We start from the raw sequence: 21,858 nt of genomic DNA, 5'->3' as shown, positions 1-21,858 counted from the left end.
CATCAAGTCAAATCACCACAGTCTGTGCTGAGCTGTTACTCACTGATGGTTTGTGTATTGTGTCTGGTAGATTGGCTACCGTGACAAAGCTCGTCAGGAGGCTGCCCATGGAGGCTCACTCACCCACCGTCCAGACATCGCTCTGGCTACTGCAGTGTCCAAGCTGACCAGCCAGGTACGGTCAACACCAAACCCTGGGACATGGTCCAATGGGCTGCAACTTCCTGTCTGGGTCTTGCGACTTCCTTTTTCCTATTGAATGACTCACTGATTGGTTGATTTCTGGTAGCATCTGTTGGGGCTCCTCTGCTTCCATAATTCATTTGTGTTATAATTCTATAATATCTGCCAATATTCTTTATTGTTATAGTTTTTCCTCCATTTTCTTGTTTAGATTTTTCCTCCAGTCTTTTTTGTTTTGTGTTTTGTTTCCTTATACCTGTAGCTATCTTCTTTTTCTCTCTCCCATCGCAAGCTTTTACAAACACAGACATGCATTCTGCCCTACCAAGCAAAAAGGCAGTAACTGCTCATAGCGTGGAGAAAAATTTGAAAAATGGCTTTAATATACCTTGGTTTCACAGTAACGTTATGCAGTTATGGCTAACATGACCCCCATTTTCTCCAAAACACAATACAATAGAGGCAGGATACTTGTCCACATGATTAAGCATGTATTTAATGTAGCAAAAATGGCATTAACTAATTTTCGACCAAATGAGCAGTTACTGTCTTTTTGCTTGGTAGGGCAGCATAGTGATGCAATAACTATTTTCCTAAAAGTCAACAGAAAATATTGTTTTCTATTGCTTTTTTCCTTTTTATTTTTCCTTTTCTCCCTCAGTTGAATCAACGTCTTAAATGATCAATGTCAGAAAAGCCGGGACATCTGGTTAGTCAATGTCTCTGTTTCCTCTGGAATGGCCCCTACAGTGATAGCATGTCATAGGGTTATTGTTGCTGCATCGTTCACAGAATTGTCTCTGTGCCATGAAGACTGTAAATCCTGTACCAAAGCTTCTATCTAAAGTATCTTATTCCCAACTCTTCTATAGTATAGACAACACTGAACACTAGGAGGCAGAGTTGACAATTTGATTGTGTTGCCAGAAGTTCTGTCATTGCTTTTTCATTTGGAACATGATTATAATTAGACAGATTTTTTTCTCATTTCTATTGGATTTACACACTCTTCATTCCTCTCTCTCCCTCTTTCTCGCTCTCCCGGACTTTTTGTCAGCTGGTTCCTCTACAGATTAGGAATCTATCTCAGACTCTCAGCAATGGGATCCCAGCATCGCTTTCTCCCTCATTTTCTATTTCTGACTACCATACATACTGTTCCAACAGTATATGAAGTCAACGTTCTGTTTGTACAGTTGCTTCTTCTTACTGTTGTCTTAATTGCCTTCTGAGGTTAGTTGGCTCATTGAAAGTAAGAAAGAATGCTTATTTATTCATTTGTTATACTCACCAGATACATTACATCAAATTAATCCTAGAAGGCAAACTATGATTTTTGACTTCAGTTGGTTATGCTGTTTAACAAGGGCTACTAAAACAGTACAGTAAGGAGTTACCTAGATTTAGAAATTCTGAATTTGGATCCCTCTAAAATCATTGAACAAGCCATGAGCCCTTTTTATATTATGTGACCGAATACTGTATTTCTCTCCTCATTAATCTTACTCTTGCTTTGTTTTTCTTGGCTTACCTGCCTCACAGATGCAATTAGATTGAGACTAACACACACACTGCCATATGATATCCCTCCAGGTGCAGTACAAGGCCAAGTTTGACAAGGAGAAGGGGCTCAGGCCAAAGTATGACATGAAGGAGAGTGTGATTTACAAGACTCAGAAGGATGCACACAAGCTGGCTAGTGAGGTACGTGTTCCACTCTCCCAAGTAGGTGTAGTACTCTTTTAATATGATACATTTGCGTACGGGCTAAGATCTCTTTACTCACAGGTCTTTATCAAATATATACAACCGGGACCAAGCAGTTCATGAGAAATGCTATATAAAACTGTATAATAATATATCTATATATATATTATGACACTATATTATAATAATATATCCATATAATAGCTCTCTATAATACGATGATGTTCTTCTGTCCGTCTTCTCATCTCACAGGTGAAGTACAAGGGTGACCTGAAGAAGATGCACACGCCTGTAACCGACATGGCAGAGTCACTGTCCATGCAGCACAACCTGAGCACCAGCAAGCTGTCTAGTGACGTAAGACAATCTGCACATAACCCTATGTACTCCCAATACCACCGTCTTCCTACCCGGTAGTGTCATCACCATCATCCCTTCTGCATAACCACCGCCTTCTCAACAACCAACCACCTCACCACCACAACCCTCCAAAAAAGTCATTCTATATAATTAGGCTTTCCCTAGCTCTCTCTCAGCAGGCAAATCTGGTTGAAATAACTTCATTACGATCAGTTTACAACCAGAAGAAGTTGGAATGTGGTTGTAATGACGTCATTTCAACCACTTTGGTCCTGCTGTGTATATACTGTATAAGATATAGTAAAACACAGATCTGTAGTATCAGAATTTTTGCATCATACTCTTTTACCCATAATCCTCAAGGACATCATCTGGTAGTGACCCTGACCCTTCTCACCTTTGACCTCTAAACTTCCTGTACTAGCACCTGCTGTAACCTTCTCCATCTCTTTTTTCATCCATCTATAGTCTTAGTGTTTACTTTTTCACACGGTCTCTAGCATGTTATCATGTGCTGGATCATTCTTTTTATCGTTTTTATTAAAAACATGACTTAGTATATCATAACTTCGTCTTCTAGAACTCTCTGCCTTCTCTTTTCTAATTGTTCTTCATTGCATTCTTTTCATCCCTTTTTATTCACATTCCTTAACTTTTTTTATAAAACATTCTTCTTTAAAATAATATATATTTTTAAATGGGTGGCATTGAGGGAGCTAACGGCAGTGGCTATTTATCCCCACATTGTTGTACTGAGCTGCTTTACTGGGCATTGATTCCCTCTTAGTACCAGTACAAGAAGAAACATGAGGACAGTAAGGGTCACTACCTCATGATCGCTGACACACCAGAACAGCTCCATCACAAGGAGGCTTCAGAACTACAGAGTCACGTAAGTGGCCGATGACTGGGACGACCTATGAACCTGTCCACTGACATCACCGGGTTTTAACTTCCTATGTTTGAGATGGCAACTTTCAGTTTGAAAATCATCTTTCCAATATTCCATTTCAAAATCGAATCCAATTTTATTTGTCGTACGCGCCGAATACAACAGGTGTAGACCTTACAGTGAAATGCTTCATCCTGTGACTTGTGAATCTAAATTCTCCCAGGCTTCTTCTCCAACATGTAAAATCATTAAATAGTGGAACACAATGAAACAGAGTTAGTGTTTGTATTGTTTACTTGTCAGAGCTTTGTGGACTTGTAAAAACAGTTTTACTGGAAGCGTTGGTTGACCTGTGTGTTATTATGTAAGTCCTTTTTTAATTAATCCATAAAATCTCCCACTCGTCACTCCATCATTAAACCTGAGAGGTTTATATTGCAATCATTATAAATTGGTTCCCATGCTCCCATTTTAAGTGGAGTCATTTTTCTCTCTAGAACTCTTAAATGGACACGATATCTGGACCAGAGTTCACTACATTGAAACAGACCAGTCACAAACCCTGTCAGTTTGTGCTCTGAAAACACCTTGTTAAACTGTTATGATGTTATAACAACAGCAGTTGGTATCGTTTAGGCCTCAAGGATAACACTAAATGGCCTATTTATTTCTATTTATTGAATAAAGTAAGTCAACTTTATTCAATAAATTAAGAGCCTATGACATTGTGAATATATTTGTCTGACCCCTGTGTGTCCATCCACAGGTGAAGTACAAGGAGAAGTATGAGAAGGCTAAAGGAAAGGCCATGCTGGACTTCGAGACCCCCACCTATGTGACGGCTAAGGAGGCTCAGCACATGCAGAGCGCGGTAAATACACATGATATAGTTTCAACCCAATATCTAATTGTTTCATACAATAACACTTATACTTTGCAGTCTGGCGTTTCGCTGATGCTCCAAAGAGAACATGCATAAAATAATCTGTTTTTGTCTGTCATTGTGTTGGATCTTCTGTTTTATTTGGAAATTCTGTAGACTTGTCTGTCCTTCAAAAGTGTAACTACAATGTCTATGAAATGTGATTTTTCCAATGTGTAATTTGATGTGAAAGTTAAGCGCTGGGACTAGGGCTTATGGTAGTCTTGCGTGACACTGACACATGATGTTGTGTAAGTACAGAAAGTAAAATATTCCTCTTATGATCCAGGGTTAAGGCATGGTACTGAATGTCTGTCTGGTGATCATGTCTCCCTGCTAGTGCACAGACAGACTGACACAAAAAAGGAATCTTACCGGACTGCGTAGATACTTTTTTTTTTATATGGATATTTTTTTACACCAGTGACTGCTGAAAACCTGGGTCCATACATAAAAGTTCAGTATTACACATGTATAAACATAAAGGTTTGAAACATTTTAATATCTGTACAAAAAACATTACACACACCAGAGGCATACTGTCGTCATACGTAGAGCAGTACACCACTGAGTTGTTCTCAGGAAGAGCAGTAAGACTGAGGTGAGGCTTGCATTGTGACGAGACTTGCATGTATCTCAGCTGTGTCTGTCACTTGTCTTATCTTTGCGGCGAATAGAAAGACTATCATAAGGAATATGAGGAGTCCATAAAGGGAAAGAACCTCTCAGGCTTGGAGGTCACCCCTGCCATGTTACATGTCAGACACGCCACCAAAATAGCCAGCGAGGTAACGAACAGACGTCGACTCCCTTTTGTACCCCTCCTCCTCCTCCTCCTCCTCCTCTTCACCCACCTCTAATAATCATACTAAGACCACCATAACCCTCCTTCTTTTAATCCCACATGTGTGACTTTTTCTCCTCAAGAAATTGTCACACCCAGGTTAGTTGTGGTTAGCTTGCATGGTTCACCACCCAACGATAATACACTACTATTACTATTACATGTATTACACCCTTCCTTTTTCATAGTACCATAGTTGTGCTGCGTGACTGTTTTAGTTATAGACTTTGTTTTATTGCCATGTCTGCACTATTAGTGTTATGTCTGAACTGTCATCTATGTTGACATTGTGACCTTTGTAGTTCCCACCCATTCCCTCAAAACAACTGTCTTCATTTGTCTGGTTTTTCTGTCTGGTTTGGCTTTTGAAATAACCCTGTTTCCTGTGTTTGTTCTACACGATGCCCTAATGAAATGTAGGCATGAGTACTTTTGGCAAAAAGCCTCATGAACAAACTGTCTTTTACCAAATGTCCTGTGGGTATTTTTTGTCTTATTGTTCCATCTGATAAAATTTGATTTTTGTTTTATCAGGCTGCTTACCAAACTCACCAATGTCTTTCCAATGTCCAATTTAATGTCTATTGGTCAAAATACGTATTGTATAAAAAGAAATGATAATGTCCGACTTGGCAAGTCAATATTTGTCTATACATGTCATCCAAAACCACAACTGGTTTGTCATAATTTGAAGGGGAGACTTGGTGACTTTGAGATCTATGGGGGAGCGGTATTACCTGCCAGGTGAGCATGTACTGTACCGTATACTGTCTGTGTTGCCCTGCCTGTGTTGCCCTGCCTGTCTCTCTGCAGTCTCTCTGTTCTTCCTTCCACCCTGTAGAAAGAGTACAGGAGGGATCTAGAGGAGGGGGTGAAGGGTAAAGGGCTAACTGTTTTTGAGGAAACTCCGGAGCTTTTGAGAGCAAGGAATGCTACTGCTATCCTGAGTCAGGTAGGACTGCTACAGATGGAACAGTCTTCTTCTCCCATCTCTCTCCCACCCCCCCCCCTTCCCCTTCCTCTGCTTCCTTCTCCTCCTCCTCTTCCTGTTTCATCACCTGGCTAACCAGGCAGCTGATTGGTTTTTTTTCTTGATGCAGGATGACATCACTAATGTGTTTACAACGCAGTTGTTGAGCTAGTAGTGTCATTCCCCCAACCTAGTCCCAGATCTGTTTGTGCTGTCGTGCCAACTCCAATGGTGACATTGACCATAGGAGTTTGCAAGACAGTACAAACAGATCTGGGACCAGGCTAGTAGTTCCCCAGGTTAACCAGATAATATGGTATCTGAAACAACCTACACTACCTCACTGAGATTCACACTAAACCTTGTTCTGTCTTTCAGCTCTGAGTGGACCCTTCCTGTCTCCCTTCCTCGTAGCTTGATTTACTCCATTTACTTGTTGGTTTGTTTGTGCTAACCTGTTTTAACTTTTGCCATTTTTGGTTTTGCAGCCCCTAAACAAATGAGTAGGCATCCCTTTCCTTCCTAGTATAATATCCAATCGTTATATTTGAATACTCTAATAAAGAATTGTTTGACTTAACTGTGTGTAATGTGGCTGTTTGCAGAAAGAGTACAAGAAGACATTGGAGACAGAGATAAAGGGCAAAGGAATGTTGGCTTTGGCCACAGACACGCCAGACTTCATGAGGGCTAAGAATGCTACAGACATCCTCAGCCAGGTCAGTGGGGCTGGGTACTTGGACCAAGCCATCCTTTTTTTGTGATATGTGCATTAAGTCCGTTCATTGTTTTTTGTAATATGTGCACTAAGCATTATTTTCAGCATTGTACATTATTGCAATCTTCTTTTAGATAACTACCAGAGAAGGACTTTTTTTTGGAACCTAGAAGATATTTCATATTGTGCAACTGTCTTAGTTATACTTGGGTTTCTGTATGGCTATTTTACATGTAACAAATGCATATTATAATCATAACCATATCCCAATGTTAATTGCTTTCAATACGGTAATTGTGTACTATACCAAGAATACTGAAAGACCCCTCTCCATCAGTTCATGTAGTTGTTATTTAACAAGGAGTGTGTTTCTGAGCTGCAGTTTGTGCCCCTCTTCAGCAAAAGTACAAGCAGACTGCTGAGGCGGACAGGGCTAGCTACACTAGTGTTATCGACACCCCTGACATCCTCCACGCACAGAATATCAGGAACATGGTCAGCCAGGTAAGAGGAATGCTCCAAATGACTATGGATGTCCACAAACCATGTTAATAAACTCTCCACAAACTATGTAGATTACCTTTGCATTGATATGAGGGATATAGATTGATATGCTTTGAATATATTGACATCAGAGTTGAATGACCATGGTGTTGTGTGACTTCTCTCTCTCTCTCTCTCTGTGTGTGTATTGTGTCCAACAGAAAAAGTACAGGGAGGAGGCTAAGAATACCATGTCTCACTATGTGCCCGTCCTGGACACCCCTGAGTTGATGAGAGTCCGTGAGAACCAGAAGAACTTCAGCACTGTAAGTAGAACCCTTTTAGAACCCTCTGTTTTAGAATCCTCTGTTTGGAACCAAGGCCCAGGTTCCAGATCTCAGGTTCATCATCACCCATGCCAGTCAGTGGCAGCAAGGTGGCTCTCTGTGTGTCTTCGGTGTCTTGTCTTCAAAGTATTACTTACAATACTTTATATACATTTACAATATATGTTCATTGTTTCTTTATGAACATCTGTTGTGTTGTGCTGTCTGAACTAATGAAAACCAGCAGCATACTGTACATTATGTTTATTATGTAATTACCGATTCAGAAAAGCAGGGCTCAAGGCTTTTTGTTGTTTTTGGAAAGAACAGCAGCTAATTACATAGTTGAATCTATATAATTAGAGAATGGCATATTACATAAACAAAAGTGAAGAGGTGATTTTTCTTCAGTGTAGAGTAGACCATGCGGTTTATGCATTTTACTATCGGCAGTAAAAAAGGTATTGCGTTTTTTAATGTTCCACATATTCATTAGAGCGCCATTGTTTTATCATGGTTGTTGCTTTTTTCTCTTTTTGTTTTCTTTTTCTATCTTTTCTTGATTTTCTTTTGTTATTATTGAGAGACATTTTAACTGCACTTGTGCTCTTTTCCCTGTAGCTTCAGTACCAGACAGACCACCTTAAAAACGTTAAGGGCAAAGTGTCATCAATAAAGGACACCCCTGAAATGCTACGTGTTAAAGAGAATACAAAGAATTTCAGCTCGGTATACCTACTGCTACATGAGTATCTTTCAAAAATATTTTTTACCTTTTCTAATAACATATTTTCTCTTATTTTTTTATACCTCCCCTATCTTGCTATTTTTATTTCTTTGCTTAATTTTTTACTCTCTTTTGAACTGAAAGTTAACATTCCCTGATATGCAGCCCTTTTTGATGTAGATAATATAGATATTAACTATGATAGATAGTGCGAGATTAATCCTAGACAAACTTCCCACTGGGCACACACTGGTTGAATCAATGTTGTTTTCACTTCATTTCAACGAAATTACGTTGAACCAACATGGAATAGATGTTGAATTGATGTCTGTGCCCAGGGTTGCTGGATTTTTCCTATAATTAGCAGCTTTAGGTTAATAACAATTTTAGATTTTAAACCTCTGGTTTGTGCAATGCTGAAGTGCCATTATATGGTAATTATTTTACTGTTAGCCAACCGGTGTAATGCTTCTGTCATATGCCATCTAGAAATGTTTTGTGTCAGGCTAATCGTCGCTCACTACTTTTTGCCTCCTCTTACTGTTTAAAGATTCAGTACAAAGAGGATTTAGGAGGAGGAACAGCTCTGTCAGACACCCCAGAGATGGACAGAGTTAAACGCAATCAGACAAACATTAGCACGGTACACTATAGTGTGACCCTGCTTTTCTTCTCCTCTCCTCTCCACCCATCTTCACTCAAGCTACACTTCCATGCCATAGGCTCCATGCTGACCCCCCCACCACCACCACCAACACAGTTCCCAGATTTAAAAAACTAGAAAATATAATGGTTTAATCTCTACATAATAGCAACCATTTTTAATTTCCACCTTTTCAACACCGTTCTACATAGTTTATACTAATCTCCGAGTTCATTGTCCTACCAGACTCAACAGAAGTCATCAAACAAAACAATAATTCATTACATCTAAGATCTGTAATAAACTAAACCAAATATCAACCTTTCATTCGCTCAGAAGTTTCCTATTCAGCTACAGTTGAAGTCGGAAGTTTACATACACTTAGGTTGGAGTCATTAAAACTTGTTTTTCAACCACTCCACATATTTCTTGTTAACAAACTATAGTTTTGGAAAGTCGGTTAGGACATCTACTTTGTGCATGACACAAGTCATTTTTCCAACAATTGTTTACAGACAGATTATTTCACTGATAATTCCCTGTATCACAATTCCAGTGGGTCAGAAGATTACATACACTAAGTTGACTGTGCCTTTAAACAGCTTGGAAAATTCCAGAAAATTATGTCATGGCTTTAGACGGTTCTGATAGGCTAATTGACATCATTTGAGTCAATTGGAGGTGTACATGTGGATGTTTTTCAAGGCCTACCTTCAAACTCAGTGCCTCTTTGCTTGACATCATGGGAAAATCAAAAGAAATCAGCCAAGACCTCAGAAAAAAATGTGTAGACCTCCACAGGTCTGGTTCATCCTTGGGAGCAATTTCCAAACACCTGAAGGTACCATGTTAATCTGTACAAACAATAGTACGCAAGTATAAAAACCATGGGACCACGCAGCCATCATACCGCTCAGGAAGGAGACGCGTTCTGTCTCCTAGAGATTAATGTACTTTGGTGCGAAAAGTGCAAATCAATCCCAGAACAACAGCAAAGGACCTTGTGAAGATGCTGGAGGAAACAGGTACAAAAGTATCTATATCCACAGTAAAACGAGTCCTATATTGGCATAACCTGAAAGGCTGCTCAGCAAGGAAGAGGCCACTGCTCCAAAACCGCCATAAAAAAGACAGACTACGGTTTGCAACTGCACATGGGGACAAAGATCGTACTTTTTGGAGAAATGTCCTCTGGTCTGATGAAACAAAAATAGAACTGTTTGGCCATAATGACCATCATTATGTTTGGAAGAAAAGGGGGGAGGCTTGCAAGCCGAAGAACGCCATCCCAACCGTGAAGCACGGGGGTGACAGCTTCATGTTGTGGGGGTGCTTTGCTGCAGGAGGGACTGATGCACTTCACAAAATAGATTGCATGATTAGGAAGGAACATTATGTGGATATATTGAAGCAACATCTCAAGACATCAGTCAGGAAGTTAAAGCTTGGTTGCAAATGGGTCTTCCAAATGGACAATGACCCCAAGCATACTTCCAAAGTTGTGGCAAAATGGCTTAAGGACAACAAAGTCAGGTATTGGAGTGGCCATCACAAAGCCCTGACCTCAATCCTATAGAAAATGTGTGGGCAGAACTGAAAAAGCATGTGCAAGCAAGGAAGCAACAAACCTGACTCAGTTACACCAGCTCTGTCAGGAGGAATGGGCCAAAATTCACCCAACTTATTGTGGGAAGCTTGTGGAAGGCTACCCGAAACGTTTGACCCAAGTTAAACAATTTAAAGGCAATGCTACCAAATACTAATTGAGTGTATGTAAACTTCTGACCCACTGGGAATGTGATGAAAGAAATAAAAGCTGAAATAAATCATTCTCTCTACTATTATTCTGACATTTCACATTCTTAAAATAAAGTGGTGATCCTAACTGACCTAAGACAGGGAATTTTTACTAGGATTAAACATCAGGAATTGTGAAAAACTGAGTTTAAATGTTTTTGGCTGTGGTGTATGTAAACTTCCGACTTCAACTGTACATTGTTTATTCTGTTATAAACTGTATATGCTGTAAACTTAACTGCTGTTAACAATCATTGTAAATGTCATGACTGTTTTACCTACATGTGAGCATTCTTGTGCTTTACGCCAGCTGTATTGTCACTGTTTCAGTGAGGTCTTTGCTGCTGTATGTATGTACAGTATGTGTGGGCTTTATATCTGTCTTGCTTTGTCTCTGTGTTCCTCATGGAACCACTATGGTAGATAAAGTACAAGGACTCGTTGGGTCAGGGAACAGCCGTCTCAGACCTACCTGAGGTGAAGAGGGTTCGTGAGATGCAGAAGAACATCAGCTCGGTATTAGAGTTCATATTTAGCCCCGCTTAATTTCCCAACCAACAAACTCCCAAAAAACTCATACCTTCTCTGTTGTATGACCCCTAACTGACCTCAAATAATGCCCCCTAAACTATCAGTGGTTATTGTCCTGACCTTTGACTTCTGTGTGCTAAGATGAAGCCTAGCGCTTCATACCTGAATACAAAATAATGTAACTTCCTTCTTCCTCCAAACTAAAGGCCCAGATAGAACCATCCCCGTTTAGTTTTCTTGTTTTTCAATCTGTTTGTGTCCCACCAGACAAACAAACTGCATTTAGATTTTTCATCTCCATTTTTTATTTATAATAATTTCATCAAACATTTTTGTTTTCTTCTCAGTTTCTTTACTGAAGTGCTGTGAGATTTCAGAACAGTAGTTTAACTATAACCCAAACCTTTGCATGTATTTTATACCGGCCATCATAAGTTTACAATATCCTTTGTTTGTATTTAAGTGGGCGATCAACCCTATTTCTGACTGGTTGTCCCTGTGTTACTGTTTAAAGATTCAGTACAAAGAGGATTTGGGAGGAGGAACAGCTCTGTCAGACACCCCAGAGATGGACAGAGTTAAACGCAATCAGACAAACATTAGCACGGTACACTATAGTGTGACCCTGCTTTTCTTCTCCTCTCCTCTCCACCCATCTTCACTCAAGCTACACTTCCATGCCATAGGCTCCATGCTGACCCCCCCCCCCCACCACCAACACAGTTCCCAGATTTAAAAAACTAGAAAATATAATGGTTAAATCTCTACATAATAGCAACCATTTTTAATTTCCACCTTTTCAACACCGTTCTACATAGTTTATACTAATCTCCGAGTTCATTGTCCCAGCAGACTCAACAGAAGTCATCAAACAAAACAATAATTCATTACATCTAAGATCTGTAATAAACTAAACCAAATATCGACCTTTCATTCGCTCAGAAGTTTCCTATTCAGCTACATTGTGTATAGTGTTATAAACTGTATATGCTGTAAACTTAACTGCTGTTAAAAATCATGACTGTTTTACCTACATGTGAGCATTCTTGTGCTTTACGCCAGCTGTATTGTCACTGTTTCAGTGAGGTCTTTGCTGCTGTATGTATGGGCTTTATATCTGTCTTGCTTTGTCTCTGTGTTCCTCATGGAACCACTATGGTAGATAAAGTACAAGGACTCGTTGGGTCAGGGAACAGCCGTCTCAGACCTACCTGAGGTGAAGAGGGTTCGTGAGATGCAGAAGAACATCAGCTCGGTATTAGAGTTCATATTTAGCCCCGCTTAATTTCCCAACCAACAAACTCCCAAAAAACTCATACCTTCTCTGTCATATGACCCCTAACTGACCTCAAATAATGCCCCCTAAACTATCAGTGGTTATTCTCCTGACCTTTGACTTCTGTGTGCTAAGATGAAGCCTAGCGCTTCCTACCTGAATACAAAATAATGTAACTTCCTTCTTCCTCCAAACTAAAGGCCCAGATAGAACCATCCCCGTTTAGTTTTCTTGTTTTTCAATCTGTTTGTGTCCCACCAGACAAACAAACTGCATTTAGATTTTTCATCTCCATTTTTTATTTATAATAATTTCATCAAACATTTTTGTTTTCTTCTCAGTTTCTTTACTGAAGTGCTGTGAGATTTCAGAACAGTAGTTTAACTATAACCCAAACCTTTGCATGTATTTTATACCGGCCATCATAAGTTTACAATATCCTTTGTTTGTATTTAAGTGGGCGATCAACCCTATTTCTGACTGGTTGTCCCTGTGTTACTGTTTAAAGATTCAGTACAAAGAGGATTTGGGAGGAGGAACAGCTCTGTCAGACACCCCAGAGATGGACAGAGTTAAACGCAATCAGACAAACATTAGCACGGTACACTATAGTGTGACCCTGCTTTTCTTCTCCTTTCCTCTCCACCCATCTTCACTCAAGCTACACTTCCATGCCATAGGCTCCATGCTGACCCCCCCCCCACCACCAACACAGTTCCCAGATTTAAAAAACTAGAAAATATAATGGTTTAATCTCTACATAATAGCAACCATTTTTAATTTCCACCTTTTCAACACCGTTCTACATAGTTTATACTAATCTCCGAGTTCATTGTCCTACCAGACTCAACAGAAGTCATCAAACAAAACAATAATTCATTACATCTAAGATCTGTAATAAACTAAACCAAATATCAACCTTTCATTCGCTCAGAAGTTTCCTATTCAGCTACATTGTTTATAGTGTTATAAACTGTATATGCTGTAAACTTAACTGCTGTTAACAATCATTGTAAATGTCATGACTGTTTAACCTACATGTGAGCATTCTTGTGCTTTACGCCAGCTGTATTGTCACTGTTTCAGTGAGGTCTTTGCTGCTGTATGTATGTACAGTATGTGTGGGCTTTATATCTGTCTTGCTTTGTCTCTGTGTTCCTCATGGAACCACTATGGTAGATAAAGTACAAGGACTCGTTGGGTCAGGGAACAGCCGTCTCAGACCTACCTGAGGTGAAGAGGGTTCGTGAGATGCAGAAGAACATCAGCTCGGTATTCAAGTTTCTATCTAGCCCCGCTTAATTTCCCAACCAACAAACTCCCAAAAAACTCATACCTTCTCTGTTGTATGACCCCTAACTGACCTCAAATAATGCCCCCTAAACTATCAGTGGTTATTCTCCTGACCTTTGACTTCTGTGTGCTAAGATGAAGCCTAGTGCTTCCTACCTGAATACAAAATAACATAACTTCCTTTTTCCTCCAAACTAAAGACCCAAATAGAATCATCCCCTTATAATTTTATTGTTTTTCAATCTGTTTTTGTCCTACCTGACAAATTGCTCTTAAGAGTTTTCTTCTTCATTTTTGTTTCTATTAATTTCATCATATTTTTTAAAAATCTTTTGATTTTATTTCTTCTCAGTTTCTTTACTGACGTGCTGTGAAATTTCAGAACAGTAGTTTAACTATAACCCAAACCTTTGCATGCATTTGATGGCGGCCCTCATAAGTTTACAATATCCTTTGTTATTATTTGAATGGGCGATCAACCCTCTTCCTGACTGGTTGTCCTCGTGTTACTGTTTAAAGATTCAGTACAAAGAGGATTTGGGAAGAGGGACAGCTCTGTCAGACACCCCAGAGATGGAGAGAGTTAAACGCAATCAGCAACACATTAGCACGGTACATAGTATTATAATGTGATCCACCTCCCTACCTTCCATCTACCATCCATATACTCCTGTCTGTCCTGCTCCTGTTATTCAAGGCCCTGTAGAACTCCAACCCCTCTTTAATTCCCCTGTCCAACCCTTTCCAATCTCACCCCACCTCAAAACTGTTATCTGTGAAAGATACCCTATTAAACAATCCTTTGTCACCATCTCATCAAACCTATCATGTAGTCATAATACTAATGTAGCTCGTTCCAGTTAAACATATATTTTTCCCAAAAATGAAGCAAGTAGATGATTTTACAATGTCAAGTTCTCTGGTAACATGAATCTATGTCTGAACAATATATTGGTGGAGGAACCCCTCTCTGTGATTACATGTTTCTATCCAAGAGGTGAGGCCCAAAATACTGTTGCTTAAGTTGTTGCTGTGTCCTGTGTGTTCATTCTAGCTTTATTCCTCTGTAGCTGCTCTTGTCCTTGTGCTATTAATAGTTCAATGTCATTTGTAGCTGCTGTCTGTCTCTGGCTTACGGTTGCTCTCTGTGTGTATGTCCATTGTGACGTCTCCTCTATTCTGCATGGGACCCGTGCTGCTGATCTGATTTGTAGATAAAGTACAAGGACTCGTTGGGGCAGGGCACAGCCGTCTCAGACCTACCAGAGGTGAAGAGGGTCCGTGAGATGCAGAAGAACATCAGCTCGGTACTAGAGGAAACCATTGAACCCACCAACACGTGTTTCTCACTGGGTTTAGTTGACATTTGAGCATGACCCTCCCTCACCTGACCATCCCTCATCTCCTTAAACCGTGTTCTTTATCTGCTGACCCCTGACCCCTCATCATCAACCCTCATATACTCCTTTTATCTTCCTGCATCAGCGATGCCCATCGGTTCAGGCTGGAGCTCCCTGAGCTACAGCCCCTGTCTTCAACAATCAAAAATTCTAATATAACACATCCGTCCTTCTCCCTCCTATATGTCCATCCACCTTCCAACATCAGTAAATCACCTTTGACTCTCCCTTAATTCCAATCTCAGCCAAAAACACCCTCTACGATGTGGCTCCCTCACGTTCTGAGTGTTTTGCTTTTCCATTTTTCCCTTTCCATAACCTTTTTTCCACAAAGTTTTTATCTCCTCTCCACAGCAGTGTTCTAAACCTGTTAGTTTTGTGTTATTATATCTCCTGTTTTAGTGTGGCAACTAACATCCTTGCCATGCTGTGGAGGCTGCAGATGTTTAGTGTGTGTGTGTTGGGTTGTGTGATTGCTGTGTGTGTTGTTGCAGTGTGTCTTACTGTCCCCTGGGGGGCAATGTGTTTCTGTCCTGTAGGTGTTGTATAAGGACAGTTCTGCTAAAGGAACACCCCAAGTGTTCACTCCAGAGATGGAGAGAGCGAAGCGGAACCAAGAACAGATTAGCTCGGTACACCAGCCATCCTCCATGACCTGTGTGCCCCTTTAAAACCCACATTAACCCTCTCTAACTCCTTCTTATTCTGGCTTTAGTTAACCATATTAATCCCATCTACAGTAGTCAACATCTACTCTCCTCATCTATTTTAATACCACCCACCAGCTGTGATGTGTTGTCAATATTATCATCGCTAACCCTCTCCCTTGTTGAAACTAGTCAACTTTCTCCTGTTCCCCTGACTTTCTCCCACTCCCATCACCCCCATTAAGGATTGGAAAACACACTCCTAACCCCCTTATGAATTGGGACACACCTTCTTAATCCACACCCACTCTGAATGTTTGAATCTCCCTGCTAATATCATCTGTCAGAGGTCCCAATAATAAGCCCTTCTCAGCGTGGGCCGATCTGTTAACTCTGGTGCTCATGTTGTTCCTCTGCTGTCCTCTCTGCCATCCCACAGGTTTTGTACTCTGACAGCTTCCGTAAGCAGGTCCAGGGCAAGGCTGCCTTTGTGTTGGACACACCTGAGATGAGACGGGTCAAGGAGACTCAACGCAACATTTCTGGAGTTAGTCTGGTTTTTCTAGATGTTATTAAGCTTGTAAAGAGTCATTTATATGTAATAACTGATGCCAGACAAAAATGTATCACTTTCATAATTCGTTCCAATGTTAAACCACACCACTTAAGTTGAACTAGGCTTTCCACTTAGTCCTTTATTAAAATGAAATAACACATGCCATACTAAGTTGATTACTCATTCCCTACCGATGTAAAACCATTCCAGGTGAAATACCACCAGGAATTTGAAAGGACTAAGGGCAGCTTCACTCCCACTACCTCTGACCCTGTCATGGACCGCGTGAAGAAGAACACCCAGGAGTTCAGCGACATCAACTACCGTGGCATCCAGAGACGCGTGGTCGAGATGGAGAAGAGACGCGTCGTGGAGCACGAACAGGAGACTGTCACTGGTACCCAATAAAACACACCCACACCCACTGTAGTGCTGTGAATAAATCCCAAACCGTGCTACAGCCAGTGGTGGAAAGTACAAATACTTTCAAATACTACTTAAGTCGTTTTTTGGAGTGTCTATTTTTGACAACTTAATTTTACTCCACTACATACCTAAATAAAATAATGTACTTTTTACTCCATACATTTTCCTGACACCCAAAAGTACTCGTTACATGTTGAATGCTTAGCAGGACAGGAAAATGGTCCAATTCACGCACTTATCAAGAGAACATCCCTGGTCATCCCTACTGCCTCTGACCTGGAGGACTCACTAAACACAAACGTTTCATTTGTAAATTGGGTTGGAGTGTGCCCCTATCCAAAAACGAAACTAAAAAGGGGCTGTCTTGTTTACTTAATATAAGGAATTTTGAATAATTTATACTTTTACTTTTGTACATAAGTATATTTGAGCAATTACATTTACTTTTGATATTTAAGTATATTTAAAAATAAATACTTATTGACTTTTACTACATTTACATTTACATTTAAGTCATTTAGCAGACGCTCTTATCCAGAGCGACTTACAAATTGGTGCATTTACCTTATGATATCCAGTGGAACAACCACTTTACAATAGTGCATCTAAATCTTTTAAGGGGGGGGGGGTAGAAGGATTACTTTATCCTATCCCAGGTATTCCTTAAAGAGGTGGGGTTTCAGGTGTCTCCGGAAGGTGGTGATTGACTCCGCTGTCCTGGCGTCGTGAGGGAGCTTGTTCCACCATTGGGGTGCCAGAGCAGCGAACAGTTTTGACTGGGCTGAGCGGGAACTGTGCTTCCTCAGAGGTAGGGGGGCCAGCAGGCCAGAGGTGGATGAACGCAGTGCCCTTGTTTGGGTGTAGGGCCTGATCAGAGCCTGAAGGTATGGAGGTGCCGTTCCCTTCACAGCTCCGTAGGCAATCACCATGGTCTTGTAGCGGATGCGAGCTTCAACTGGAAGCCAGTGGAGAGAGCGGAGGAGCGGGGTGACGTGAGAGAACTTGGGAAGGTTGAACACCAGACGGGCTGCGGCGTGAATGTGTCATTACTTTTACTTAAGTATGACAATTGGGTACTTTTTCCAACGCTGGCTACAGCACGCTTGACATTTAAAGGTAAATCCCAACTGAATCTTACCTAAAATCAATGCGATAACGTTGCCTTTAAAAACCACATTATCTAGAAGCGCGGTCGGATTGAATCCAGGCCTAGATGTACGATGTACTTCTTAACGCAGAATGGGTCAGAATACGTACACGGACAATGAAGAAAATTGCAGGTATTGGAAACCCCAGCAGACCATTATAACCTCTCTGTCTGTTCACCCTCAGATCTACGTGTGTGGCGCACCAATCCCGGCTCTGTGTTTGACTATGACCCTGCTGAGGACAACATCCAGTCCCGGAGTCTGCACATGATGTCAGGTGAGAGACGCCTGAGCATGACATGATTTACATTACAGGAAATCATATAAATTGAAGAATTCTGAATTAGTTAGTAACAGCCAAAATAATGGAAACACCAGCTAAGTGTCTTAATAGGTCGTTGGGCCACCACGAGGAGCCAGAACGGCTTCAATGCGCCTTGGCATAGATTCTACAACTGTGTTGAACTCTGTCAGGAGGAATGAACAATTCCATAATTTGGTGTTTTGTTGATGGTGGTGGAAAACGCTATCTCAACTGCCACTCCAGAATCTCCCATAAGTGTTCAATTGGGTTGAGATCTTGTGACTGAGACGGCCATGGCATGTGGTTTACTCGTTTTCATGCTCATCAAACCATTCAGTGACCACGTGTGCCCTGTGGATGGGGGCATGTCATCCACACCCATCAGGATAGAAATGATTAATCATAGGTTGAAGGTGATCACTCAGAATGGCTGTGTATTTACTGCCGTTTACCTTGCCTGCCCGCTAATAGCGTTTCAATCGGGTGACGTCACTCGCTCTGAGACCTGAAGAACGATGCTTCGTGGGGTGTCAGTTGTTGATGTGTGCAGAGAGGTTGTTGTCCCGACACCACACTGCTAGGTCTCTGACCTCCTCTCTGTAGGCGGTATCGTCACCGATCAGGCCTACCACCGTCGTGTCGTCAGCAAACTTGATGATGGTGTTGGAGTTATGCTTAGCCACGCAGCCGTGAGTGAACAGGGAGTACAGGAGAGTACTAAGCACACACCCCTGAGGGGCCCCCGTGTTGTTGCCTACCCTCAACGCCTGGGGCCGGCCCGTCAGGAAGTCCAGGATACAGTTGCAGAGGGAGGTGTTCAGTCCCTGGGTCCCCAGGTTTGTGATGAGCTTGGAGGGGACTGGCACGCTGCCGGCCAATTACGTGCTGGGGACTATGGAACCCTCATTTACTCATGTGTTTCCATTATGTTGCCAGTTACCTGTAGCTTAAAATACAAAAATGATTCAACCCTTGACATTCCTTATCTGACAGTCCAAGCCCAGCGACGCAGCAAGGAGCACTCCCGCTCTACCAGTGCTATGAGTGGTGTTGGCGATGAGAAGTCTGAGGTGTCTGAGGACCCAGGACACCACATGTCGCTGTACAGCAACGGCTTCACTCTCCCCTCTATGGGTAGGTCTACTGTAGTAGGTCCTCCTCTGCTCACTCACAACCAAGTTCAGATATCACACCACCAAACCACTTTGGACCACTTGAAGTTTGAAGTGTCCACATGGATTTAAGACCTATATATTCAAACCTCATCAATACTTTGTATAGTCAGGACCCTGTGCCCACTCCTCTTTGGTAGAAGTATCCATAACTAACCCTCATCCTAACTTTGACGGCTGACTTGACTAATGTCTTTCTTATCTCCTGCAGGCTACACACACACCAAGACCGTGGAGCTGCAGCAGAGGTCTTCCTCTGTAGCCACCCAGCAGACCACCGTGTCCTCTGTCCCCTCCCACCCCTCCACCACCGGGGTGAGTACTGTACCCATGTACCACGCTCACAGGAAAAAGGTCATTACCATGGCAATCAGTCCTCAGTTTATTGGCTGCTGATGCTAACTGTGAAACAGAATGATACATTTTATTGCCTCCGCGTTGGGAAGGGAGAGGCCAGAAAAACAAGGAGGCCTGTGTTGGGAGTTTTTGGCTAAATCCGTTTGGTGGGATGTTGTGCACTACTTTGTTCAAAAAAAAAATAATGATTTCAGTAAACCATCCGCTGCTTTCTTTATCAGCTACCATGACTAAAATACATTTCTGGTCCCTTTCAGAAAACGGTGCGTGCCATGTATGACTACTCCTCTGCCGACAGTGACGAGGTGTCCTTTAAGGACGGTGATGTCATCGTAAACGTGCAGGCCATCGATGAAGGTTGGATGTACGGCACCGTGCAGCGCTCAGGCAAGACTGGCATGCTGCCGGCCAATTACGTTGAGGTTATCTAAAGACAAGGCCCGCCCATCCCCCAATCCTTCCTCCAGAGTGTGCGCGACATCCACTGGGCTCCCTGATTGGCCCCTACCTGCGGCTGAATCTGTCACTTCGTAAACCTTTTGTGTAGACTAGTGCTTATATTAGATTTTAGTAACTATTATTAGTCTACTATAGTATATTGTCTAAATGAAATTGTTGACGTCCATTTCATTATCCCCTGTGGATGACGTAGAAATAAACATACATATATATACACACTACTGTCGAATGTTCAACCTCTTCCAAGACCTTGTTTCGCAATAACAATGATATGACAAAATCCCATTGTGTAAATTGCAGGCAAATGTATTTATCAGTTAACTTTAAAGCTTTAAGAATATTTTACTTTCACACAAGAGATGGGCTACATGCAATTCAAACTTTCCTGTGATATAAAAGTGAACGTACGGAGAGAATAAAGTTGTATTGTCACCTACGTCTACAAGGGGTTGATGAAAGAAAAGAATACTAAGATGTGTAACCTTACCGAGACATCAGCCATTGCATCAATGATCTAACCTTAAACCAGGGGTCTGTTCAGGATGTAACATTACAGAAAGTTCAGATAGAAATGTATTGTGTAGAACAGTTTGTTTATCAGAGAATAGGGAACCGTGTCAGCTCTATTCACTGTATTTCCATCTACAAGGTTCAGAGCGTTTCACACCCCAGTTTGAGGAGTTGTGCGTTCTGAAGTTGTAAAAGCGGAGCCTCTTCCCTCCTGAAGGCTGGCCACTAGTTGCATGTGTGTTTTGTTTCTTCCAATTACCTAGGTCTAGGGGTCAAGGAAGTCATACCTTTAATCAGTAGCTAATAAAGCACACCACGCTCTGCACTAGTGCCGTCTTGTGTTCCTATTTCTGTACCTTGTTGCCTCTTCACTTTGATTTAGCTACATTACATACATTACCTGCAGTTCAAAATGCAGAACCGGAGAACACGTTAGCAGTGAAACCGACGTCAGTGTGCTAGCTTAGCAGTAAAGCGTCCTCGGAGTACAACTCAGGATAACCTGTCCATTACACAAAAGAAGGGCCCCAGGTTCAAGCTTCGTCAACACACTTTATCGCCCTCCTTGACAACGTACAGTGAGGGAAAAAAGTATTTGATCCCCTGCTGATTTTGTACGTTTGCCCACTGACAAAGAAATGATCAGTCTATAATTGTAATGGTGGGTTTATTTGAACAGTGAGAGACAGAATAACAACAACAACAAAAAACGCATGTCATAAATTGATTTGCATTTTAATGAGGGAAATAAGTATTTGACCCCCTCTCAATCAAAGATTTCTGTCTCCCAGGTGTCTTTTATACAGGTAACGAGCTGAGATTAGGAGCACACTCTTAAAGGGAGTGCTCCTAATCTCAGCTCAGTGCAAACCGGGTGGCCAACTACAAGAAACGTCTGACCTCTGTGATTGCCAACAAGGGTTTTGCCACCAAGTACTAAGTCATGTTTTGCAGAGGGGTCAAATACTTATTTCCCTCATTAAAATGCAAATCAATTTATAACATTTTTGACATGCGTCTTTCTGGATTTTTGTTGTTATTCTGTCTCTCACTGTTCAAATGAACCTACCATTAAAATTATAGACTGATCATTTCTTTGTCAGTGGGCAAACATACAAAATCAGCAGGGGATCAAATACTTTTTTCCCTCACTGTACCAACTAGTTGCACTATAGAAGAGGTTCCAATTCGCTAGCACCATTGGCAA

General features: G+C 41.4%; 1 protein-coding gene across 41 annotated transcripts in view; it reads left to right on the top strand.

Moving 5' to 3' along the window:
- The window catches only part of neb (nebulin), a 79,465-nt gene extending 58,486 nt beyond the window's left edge, over positions 1-20,979 (top strand). For 11 of the 41 annotated variants that reach the window (XM_045707823.1, XM_045707827.1, XM_045707825.1 and 8 more), the window contains 26 exons: positions 71-175; positions 1,777-1,887; positions 2,143-2,247; positions 3,038-3,142; positions 3,909-4,013; positions 4,742-4,852; positions 5,750-5,860; positions 6,484-6,597; positions 6,996-7,100; positions 7,301-7,405; positions 8,027-8,134; positions 8,683-8,775; positions 10,996-11,088; positions 11,618-11,710; positions 12,266-12,358; positions 12,888-12,980; positions 13,559-13,651; positions 14,192-14,284; positions 14,887-14,979; positions 15,612-15,704; positions 16,159-16,266; positions 16,486-16,672; positions 18,034-18,126; positions 19,147-19,287; positions 19,537-19,640; positions 19,940-20,979. In XM_045707823.1, the coding sequence (XP_045563779.1) occupies positions 71-175; positions 1,777-1,887; positions 2,143-2,247; positions 3,038-3,142; positions 3,909-4,013; positions 4,742-4,852; positions 5,750-5,860; positions 6,484-6,597; positions 6,996-7,100; positions 7,301-7,405; positions 8,027-8,134; positions 8,683-8,775; positions 10,996-11,088; positions 11,618-11,710; positions 12,266-12,358; positions 12,888-12,980; positions 13,559-13,651; positions 14,192-14,284; positions 14,887-14,979; positions 15,612-15,704; positions 16,159-16,266; positions 16,486-16,672; positions 18,034-18,126; positions 19,147-19,287; positions 19,537-19,640; positions 19,940-20,113 (2,829 nt within the window). In that variant the 3' untranslated portion in view covers positions 20,114-20,979. The remainder of the gene's footprint in view (positions 1-70; positions 176-1,776; positions 1,888-2,142; positions 2,248-3,037; positions 3,143-3,908; positions 4,014-4,741; positions 4,853-5,749; positions 5,861-6,483; positions 6,598-6,995; positions 7,101-7,300; positions 7,406-8,026; positions 8,135-8,682; positions 8,776-10,995; positions 11,089-11,617; positions 11,711-12,265; positions 12,359-12,887; positions 12,981-13,558; positions 13,652-14,191; positions 14,285-14,886; positions 14,980-15,611; positions 15,705-16,158; positions 16,267-16,485; positions 16,673-18,033; positions 18,127-19,146; positions 19,288-19,536; positions 19,641-19,939) is intronic. The other 30 variants (XM_045707832.1, XM_045707834.1, XM_045707835.1 and 27 more) reach the window with 30 other exon arrangements.
- The last annotated feature ends 879 nt before the right edge of the window (positions 20,980-21,858 follow it).

This window comes from Salmo salar, chromosome ssa25, assembly GCF_905237065.1.
Source record: "Salmo salar chromosome ssa25, Ssal_v3.1, whole genome shotgun sequence".
In the NCBI taxonomy this organism is placed as follows: Eukaryota; Metazoa; Chordata; class Actinopteri; order Salmoniformes; family Salmonidae; genus Salmo; species Salmo salar.
The sequence above is the reverse complement of the archived record's forward strand: the minus strand, read 5'-3'. Positions and strand labels throughout refer to the sequence as shown.